Consider the following 9,896-nt stretch of genomic DNA (forward strand, 5'->3'; position numbering starts at 1 on the left):
ATCTGGGGAATATATTTCCATGGGTGGCCAAAGCACGTGTTAATGATACCCATGTCGGCACAACGGAGCAAGGGAGCGCCCTATAAAATGACAGGAGTTTGCTTTAGAGTACGAGTAACTGTTAGAAGAAATAGCGGGCAGTGTGGTTAAGATCTTGGTAGATTACTGGTGGGGGGAGTTAGAAAAGAATATTTTGGACTTCTTTTTTTAAAGATTTTGTTTATTTATTTGACAGAGAGAGAGAGATCACAAGTAGGCAGAGAGGCAGGCAGAGAGAGAGAGAGAGGGAGAAGCAGGCTCCCTGCTGAGCAGAGAGCCTGATGCGGGGCTCGATCCCAGGACCCTGGGATCATGACCTGAGCCGAAGGCAGAGGCTTTACCCCACTGGGCCACCCAGGCACCCCTATTTTGGACTTTTTGTATACTGACAGTTTCCTGAAGTCCGCAGCTCGGAGGGTGGGGTGCTGCACAAAGCATCAGGGACACGCTGGGTTCAGCAGTCCTAATGTCAGGGTCAGGGACTAATGGCGTGGAGAGCCACAAGGCTGCAGAGCACTGACTCTGGAATGCTTTCTTTAAGAAAGTAACAGGGAATTCTTTCTCTTAGTAATAGAGTGACCATAATACGTATGTGTACGGCAGATGCCCTCATGATTCTGTCTGAGGACGGGAGAGGCCCTTGCTCGGATGCGAGCAGAAAATCAGAGGAAGCCAGGCTGGGTTTAAATGTTTTCCGCCAGGTCTCGAGTCAGCACGTTCCCTGCTCGGGTGTCAGAGACTAAAGCAAATATGCAGAAGGGGTGACTGCCATAATCCTCGGGGATGGGGATGTACTGCTCAAAGGACGTTTAAGCCCACGTGATGTGGGCATGGGTTTTCTACGTGCACAGAATCGACGCCGCATAAGTCTTTCATTTAAGAGTTTTCGCTGTGGTACTCTTTTAAAAAAATTCATGTATTCAATGTTGTGCTAGAAAAATCTTCATCACAGAATACGTTCGGACTTCAGCACCTGGCGGCCTCAGCTGGGGAAGCAAGGGACACTTGAGCTCAGCGCTACAAGTTCAAGCCCCACATTGGGTGTAGAGATGACTTAAAAATAAAATCTTGAAAAAAAATAGTATTTTGGACTTAAATCATTATTTCTTCTCTCTCTACTATTTAACGAATTACAGTCAGTGTGCCTTGGATAATTTGGCTTATTAATGAATCAAGTTCAAATTATAATTGCCAAAAGATTAAGGCCAAGTAAAGCACAACAGCATAGTTTAATGTGCTTTTATTGGACCTGGAGCTTTCATGCTAATTATTTTTACCTGTGCAAAATGATACAAATCCCAGAAATCCTTTTGAGGGCTTAGTAGTAGGTCTTTGTTCAGGGCTGCTGCCTTTAATATGTGCCTAGATAAATTTTCCATGAGCCTAGTTTACAAATAACAGTATTTAAAAATTATTTTCATGCTGGGCTTTTTCTGAGTTTATGCTTCTAATTCGTATAAGGTAAATTAGTCATGCTCTGTTATTTTTTGTGTAATTCTCTTTTTGCAAATAAAAATGAATTCTTCAGGTGAAATGAATACACATTGTGCTCTGTGTTTGCTCGTTCCTGCCTAAGCTGCTGTAGCCGCCACTGTTTCCGCTGACGTAAAGTGTGTATTCTTTGCATCACAGAGCGTGAAGTTAATACAAGCTGTTTTACGGTCCAATTTGTAACATGATTTTTCAAAACAACCTTCCAGTCTCCAGGCAAATACAAAGCCCTAGCAGACTGTAGGAAGAGGGGCCCAGAAGATCTCCTGATTAGAAATGGAGATGTCATTCAGTTTCTCCATGAAGATGTTGAAGGTCAATGGTAGGTGTGTTCTCAGTGCTTATGATGACCTCGGCCGGGGGCACACGGATATCTAATCAGATGTTCTGCTTTCCTTGTATCTTTGTTATACAGTCTCAAGAAGCAGAAATATCACATTTCTTATCAGTGTTTCATTTTCATTGCTTCAGCTATGCCTATATAGCTCACTGAAAGGAATGTTAACCTTTGGTGAGTGTAAAATGCTTTGAAAGAATGAAATGCTATGAGTCTGCATGCTCTCTTGTGGTTTACCTTTGGCTCAGACATTTCAGCTGATAGATCTGGCTTTGTAATGGCTACAGATCGTACTATGTTTGGTCATTTAAGTCATTCATTAATTCATCACATTTCTAATGAATGCCCACTATGTGCCAGGAGCCATGCTTTGCTACCCTACAACATAGCCACCCTTCTCTTTATCAACTCCAATATTGATTTTTTCGTCTTCCCATTCTGTTCTCATGCATTCAACTTCATACAGCACCAATTGCAAAGATGGTTCTGCCAAATATACTGCGTAATTATAGGGAACCCAGAGCAGGAAGGAAATACTGTTTGGAAGAGGATTGAACGAAGCATCCATAAATCTTTTGGAACTTTTACGTGAAATAGTTCTGTCTCCATTGTGTCAATCACCTTAGCTGAAATGCTATAATGACTGTGTGTACTTTGGCCCTAAAGGTGGAAGAGTACACACGGGGGGAAAAGTAATGACGGATCATTAAAGTAATAACCATTTTTGCTAGTAACCCAAGTCCTTTGTAAGTTACTCAAAGGACTCAAGCACTATGTCATGTAGGTCGTTGAATACTACAGTAGCTTTGTGAAAATTTGAACTGCAATGCAGTGTTTTTATTTTTGATTACCTTATATTACCATTGTTGGCTACTAATTCATTTATTATTTAGGTTGGTGAAAAATCTGAACAGAAGAAAAGAAGGTCTGATTCCAGGGAACACTGCGCAGGTCTTAATTGGTGACTATAGGTTTCGGAATGCCAAAGTTCCAGGTATAATATGAACAGACCATATGCTATTTGTTTAAAGGCTAAAATTTTTAAAGCTCCACCAAGGATGCAGGTGACCTAGGGTAAGAACGTCTCTGCACTTAGAAACAGAGCTGCAAGCCTGTTATGTTTGCTAGGATTTAATTTTTTCCTTTAACAGTTTTTAAATTAACAAAGAATAGATTTTTAGAACACATTAGACTCTTCCCTACACTGTTGATAGGTATGGAAGAGATTTTCAGATACTGTGGTGTCTTGTAAGAAATCCTTCAGAACTAAACACCGATGATATGCTTTTAAGGTACCAGACTTAATGCCTAAGAATGCTTTACCAGTGTGTTTTCACCCAGTTCTAAGAGCATGTTATTTCCTTATGGTAGCTTTCAGCTCTACACGCATGTGTGTGCACACATGCATACACACACACACACACACACACACTCATGTCCATGTCCAAGACTTACTGTAGTATGAAGTGATGAGTGCCAACCTGATATTCCTTTCTATTAACCCAACCCTTAATACATAAAATTTCTGTATTTTATTTTTTAAAAAGATTTTGTTCATTTATTTGTCAGAGAGAGAGCACAAGCAGGGGGAGCGGCAGTCAGAGCAGGCAGAGGGAGAAACAGGCTCCCCGCTGAGCGAGGAGACCCATGTGGGACTCAATCCCAGGACCCTGGGATCGTGACCTGATCCGAAGGCAGTGGCTTAATCCACTGAGCCACCCAGGTGTCTCAAATTTCTGTATTTTAAAATAAACCAGTATTCTTGTATATTTTCCCCCCTAGATACTGAGCTATCTATAAAGAGGTATCACAAAAAAACCCAGACTTTTTGTGAACAGGATTGTTATCATATGCACATGTTTCCTTTGAATTCCTAGTTTTGGACTTGTATAGGAAATCTGGGAAATGGTACTCTGGGTTGAAATGACTCTAATACACCAGGAGTAACTTTTTTGGTTTTGAATTTCATTTATGACAGGAAACAAAATCTACAGGGGACAGGGCTTAATATAAAATATCAGGACACACAGGAGCCCCACAAAGAGGGTCACTTCTCTTTTTTTTTTTTAGGTACTCTAAATCTGGATCACCTTTCAACATTTTTCTGTACCAGTTGTTGAATTATTATTATTATTATATTATTATTATTAAGTAGGCTCCATGCTGGGCCTACTAGTTGGGGGGACTTGAACTCTTGACCCTGAGATCAAGACCTGAGCTGAGATCAAAAGTCAGACACTTTACTGACTCAGCCACGCAGGTGCCCCAGTTGTTGAATTATTTAGATAATTACTGAATTGATGAATTATTTAGATAATTAGTAACCAGAAGAGTTTGACATATGCGAACTAATTGACATTTACCTAAAACCTACAGCCAGCAACTGCAGAATACACCGTTACTTTTAAGTGTGCGTGGAACCTTCACCAAGATAGATCATATGCTGCTCATTAAAACAAGTCTCAATACATTTCAGGAGAGTGCAGTCATAGAAAGCCTTAAGAAGCGTTACAGTAGAAATTGTTACCTGGGGGCACCTGGCTGGCTCAGTCGGTAGAGTGTGTGACTCTTGATCTCAGGGTCGTGGGTTCAAGCCCCATATTGGGTGCAGAGCCTACTTAAAAAAAAAAAGAACAATTGATATCTGTAGCTATCTGGATATTAAATGACACACCTCCAAAGAACACATGGGGAAAAAAGGAAAGCATTAAGAGAGATTTGAATTATTTCAAATTAGAAGTTTAAATACTTGGGCGCCTGGGTGGCTCAGTGGGTTAAGCCGCTGCCTTTGGCTCAGGTCATGATCTCAGGATCCTGGGATCGAGCTCCGCATCAGGCTCTCTGCTCAGCAGGGAGCCTGCTTCCTCCTCTCTCTCTGCCTGCTTCTCTGCCTACTTGTAATCTCTGTCTGTCAAATAAATAAATAAAATCTTAAAAAAAAAGAAGTTTAAATACTTGTATCACACACTTAAAAATCAGTGTGATTCACCATATTAACATAACAGAAGGGGAAATTTTGTCATCATTTCGATAGATGCACAAATCCATTTCTGTTATAGCCAGTGTCATACTTCAAGATAAAGAGAGAAAGCAAAAGAAAAGAAGAGGCAGATCACATATATGTACAAAACTGTAAGGAATCTCTGCACAAAAAGACCCTACTAGAAGTAACAAGTAAATTCTATAAGGCTGTAGTATACAAAATCATTATACAAAATAAACTAATTCTATATCTTGGCCACAAAGAACTGAAAAAAAACTGTAATTTCAAAAAACAATACCATTTAAATTTGTAATATAAATTGTGAAATAAGTAGGAATACATCTACCAGTAGATGTCTAAGGGTTCTATAATGACTAATGTCTATAATGACAAATCACTGCTGAGATACATTTAACAGGACCTAATAAAGGGACAGAGAGACTGTGTGTAAGTGTTGGCAGTCATGGTGTTGTTAGGAAATCCATTATCCACAAATCAGCCTCTGGAGTCCATGCAGTCAAAAGCTGAGCAGCCCCTTCTGGGGGCGGGGGAACTACATATATGTTTATTCTAAAGTGTATATGGAGAGGAAAAAATCCAGAACAAAAGAATCCCAAAAATCTGGAGTACTTACATATCTGATTTCAAGACTTACTATAAGGCTACAGTAATGAATGCAGTGTGGTATGGGAATAAGTATAGAAAAATAGAGATTTCTAAAGTAGATCCACATATACATAATCAATGAATGTTGAATCAAGGTATTGAGTCCACTGGATAGGGAAAGGAAGGTTGTTTTAACAAATGGTCCTCCAGCAACTGGGTAGCCATACAGTAAAAGAAATGAACCTTCGTCACTACATCTCACTCCATATACAAAAAGTAATTTGAGTTGGCTCATAGGCCTGAACATAAAACCTAGAGTCAAAGTTTCTAAAAGCATAGGACAATATCTTCATGACATTGAGCAGTTAATAATTTCTTTCTTGTACTATACAAGACAGAAAAAGCACTAACTCTTAAAAAAGAGTGTTCCGCAAATAGAAATGTTGCACATGTTGAGTTACGCACTTTGTCACTTTAAAAATTTATATCTGAAAAAAATAAAAATAAGAATTTATATCTGTTGGGAGCGCCTGGGTGACTCAGTTGGTTCAGCGTCACACTCTTGATTTCGGCTCAGGTAACGATCGAGCCCCACGTAGGGTTCCTCACTGGGCGTGGAGCCTACTTCAGATTCTCACTCTCTCCCTCTCCCCCTGCCCACTCCTTCTCTAAAAAAAAAAATTGTATCTGTTAGAATAAGATAAAATCTAAGCTAATAACACTATGAATGCTTTCGGAAGCCAAATAGTTGTAATGAATCACATTTTCCCCTGAATTTCACTGATTTCCATTTTCTACATTGAAAAGTTAAGTTTGAAAGTAAATGTGGCCAGCTTCTTGCTAATGCTTTGTGCTTAGTTAAATCATTAATGAGAGAAGAAATACGTGAGTCACTTAAAGTATGTGTTCAAGAAGCTGTTGACATTAATGTATATAAATTGTTTTTGGTGAAGCAATTAAAAAAAACCAGTAAAGCCATGTATGTACTAGAAAATAATGGCCTTTCTTGTGCTCAGGTCTCCAAGATTCAAAACTGAAAACACCAAGTGTATTCACCTAACTTCTATATAATATAGGAAGACTTGGTAGGTTTTCCCTAACTTGTGTCATCATTTAAAATTTGAAATCATCATTTTAAAGCCAGACGTCCTCCTACTTAATTCAGGACAAAGTTAATTACATTTTAGCTAACTGTAATGCGGGGCATGTAAAATTACATATTTGATTAGTTTTAATTTGAAATGATTCCATTACTGTAACCAGTGACGGCAGACGGAGTGTGTAGCGCTACCTTTGAAAAGGGCATGGCAGAACAGCAACTTAAATCGGATTTGGGCCCCTGCTTCTGTTTCAGGCGGTAAAGAGTTTATGTGTTAACAAATATCCACGTTAGTTGGCAAAAAAAAAAAAAAAAGCACACTCTTCTTCTGTGGCCATTTTTATTTTCTCCCATCAGTACTGCTTTTCAAGATCCATTTCTTTCTCGCAGTGCCATCGGGAGGGCAGAAGCGTAATGTATTGCTAGATCATCAGCATTGAAAGCAGTCATTACTCTCAGTAATGCTACTTGATCTAGTGCTACTAGATCAAGGGACTAAGGTTCACTTGGCCCCTGTTCTCTAGAAAGTTCTGACTTCAGATCTTTTAGAAGTATACAGTCCTTTTAAATAACATGCACTTCTGACTTAGGCTGATTGAGAAGTTCATGCTTATTGATAGATTTCTGTTGAATGCTATAATATCAAGTGGTTTTGATCGAGATCTTACCCATTACGTGGCATCAAGCAAAATGGTACACTGTGGCCTACAAAAATGTGTGCCAGTTTGTGGATTAGGAGATTACAGTTGACCGCATATGCACCTGTCAGAAGCGTTTAGGTTTCAAAATAGATATTAGGCTATCTTATTTGAAATCTGGCAAATACAGTGTAAAAGTCTCTGATACTTATGTCCTTACTGTGTCTTCTGTTCTCTAGACCACACAGCATAATTCATATAATATTTATGAATTCCAGTTGCAGGAGATGTGAATTCTGTTTCTTTTGCTTCCAGTGAAGCTGTGCCATTCATAAAATAGAGGCCTTTAAGAAATGATTTTGGAACAGAATCACAGCTTTCGTAGTCAACCAACCAAAAGCCATCACCTTTGAATTCAGATGAACTTTTCGAATCCTCCCATGCAGTGTTAGAAGCCATAGCACTGGCAGTCTGGGTCTCCAAAGTCTCTCGAGTATTAACATCATTCTTCATTATTTTGTAGATGCTGCTCTGATTAACACAAGGAAACTCAGTTCCCCTTGAATTAAAGGAGAATGAATAGACTTTTAAAAATAAGATTTCCTTTGGAGGTGTGAACTAGATTCTATTTCTTAAAAGCGTTACAGACAAACAGCACAAGAGTCAGGATGATCTATGTTGCCCATGACATTCACAGAAATTCCTCAGGACTGAGGAGGACTTCGTCATTCACAGTTTGTCTCATTCTTGCGAGAACCATCTTCACACCTTCCGGTCCCCTCGGTTGCAAAGTGCAGTGTTACAGCGTTCCCTGGTGGGGTTTCTCAAGGCATGCATTCAGATCCCATCTCAAGACCAGAAATCAGTGATTTTGAACATGTGCAGGCAAAAGCTGTACCTGTCATTTTTGACATAACTTTTCACTAGCAAAACAAAACAAACATCCAAAGAGAGAAGAAAGATCACCGGAGATTTTAAACCCCTTTGTTGGTTGGTAGTTTATTTTATTCTTTGCTTCTGCTATCTAGGGGACTATAATGTACCAAAGGGATATATGTTCTGAAGGACCTCTTTTGCACTTTGACTGGTATGGACGGTTGTCAGAGCTGTCTTATGGTTCTGGAAAGATCCAAAGCCAAAAAATCCTGTAGTTGGGATGTGTTGAAGTTTACATTTTGTGCATCGAAATTTAGATACACCTATCCCAGCTTTAAGTTAAATATCATATTTGCACAAGTTCTGCTTTAAGTTAAATATCATATTTGCACAAGTTCTGCGTTCTGGTGTCTTGAGTTGCTTTCGAATTTTGTAGAAAGACCGATTCTGGGAAAGGTGTTCTTCAGTTATGTTGTGCCTCTTCCTAGGGTTTTTCTTTGATGATACATGTGTACGTGTCTTTCTTTTAAACATGTAAAAAGTGTGATCACTTCTTTTAAAGCCCAGGGCCAGTTGTTGCATGCAGTGTTGAGTTTATGCTTGGAGTATTTTATATGCTGGACCAGTGAAGACAGTGGTTTGAAATTGCTGCCTTTTGAATCATGGATTGTGAGTTTTCCTGTCAAGCTGGCATATTAGGTGCATGTTTTTTCATTATTGGTTTTACAATAAACAACAACTATATTATATGTAAATTTCTCTTTTAAATAGGTTTGTGTGTCATGTCAAGATCATAGTTCATGCCAGTGGTATCACTCGATGTAGCAGTTTGTATGACAAACCAATTGTGCTTTATTCAAAGGTACCTGCACATTATAACTCTTCTAATGTCCAATTTGCTGAATATATGATGGGTGATTTATAACTCACTCACGAAAATGCCCGTATATTTGATAGTTCACTTAATGCTTCTACGACAATAACAACACCACAATGAGATCGAAGCACATTTCTTTTGCGTGCTGATCCTGTGGTTTGAAGACAGAATTCGGAGATAAAATGGTTGATTGATGATGCCCCTCTGCACAGAACATTTTAATTTTATGGTATTAAACTAGGGACTTTAATCCTTTAAGACAAAATGAGTTCTATAGATTCAAACATACAGTTATGGTCTTTTAATGTCTTAATCACTGTACAATGAATGCTCCATTCGTATATGTATTTGTACATGGAACCGCACTGTATTAATTTTATTGGGCTATAAATGTGTGTTACTATAAAACATAGCAGCAATTTCCCTTTACGTCTTCAAAATTTAATTACATCGTAAATGTACTTACAATGTAAATGTACTTGTGTTAATTCCACATTAAAAATATTCAACCTTCAATTCATGCATTTTTTTCAGTTCAGTATCAATTATACATTGATATCTCCTTTCCTCTCACTTATTAGGGACACCCTAAAGGCACCAATAAGTATTTTGAGTTAAATATTTACCTTCAGGTTCATCGTAACGTCATCATAAATAAAACAATGACATTGAGCTCAATGATAGCCAGATGCAACACAACAGAGGAGAGAAGCCAGAATCCGAGTCCTACATACATGGGATGTGCTATGTTATTGGATACAGCGTTGTATGTGGGGCAACTGGAGACTGTTTAGTAAATGACACTATGAAAATTGGGGAAAAAATAGATGTTAACCTTCAGCCTTGCTTCATGATTCCCTGAGAGACAGACAAAGACAGGGAGATCTGACTAGAACCAGAGTAAAATGTTTTGTTCAAAAAATTTCTTCACGCAGATTTGTAGGATAGCA

The 9,896-nt window shown here is 38.7% G+C and overlaps 1 protein-coding gene and 1 non-coding gene across 4 annotated transcripts in view; both read left to right on the forward strand.

Annotated features, from left to right (window-relative positions):
- The window catches only part of MCF2 (MCF.2 cell line derived transforming sequence), a 76,926-nt gene extending 67,470 nt beyond the window's left edge, over positions 1-9,456 (forward strand). For all 3 annotated transcript variants that reach the window (XM_044235355.1, XM_044235352.1, XM_044235353.1), the window contains 3 exons: positions 1,740-1,852; positions 2,761-2,861; positions 7,717-9,456. In XM_044235355.1, the coding sequence (XP_044091290.1) occupies positions 1,740-1,852; positions 2,761-2,861; positions 7,717-7,757 (255 nt within the window). In that variant the 3' untranslated portion in view covers positions 7,758-9,456. The remainder of the gene's footprint in view (positions 1-1,739; positions 1,853-2,760; positions 2,862-7,716) is intronic.
- Positions 4,403-4,475, forward strand: TRNAK-CUU. Its single transcript has one exon. It is a non-coding gene; the product is annotated as a tRNA-Lys (tRNA).
- Positions 9,457-9,896: the final 440 nt, after the last annotated feature.

This window comes from Neovison vison, chromosome X, assembly GCF_020171115.1.
Source record: "Neovison vison isolate M4711 chromosome X, ASM_NN_V1, whole genome shotgun sequence".
Lineage (NCBI taxonomy): Eukaryota > Metazoa > Chordata > Mammalia > Carnivora > Mustelidae > Neogale > Neogale vison.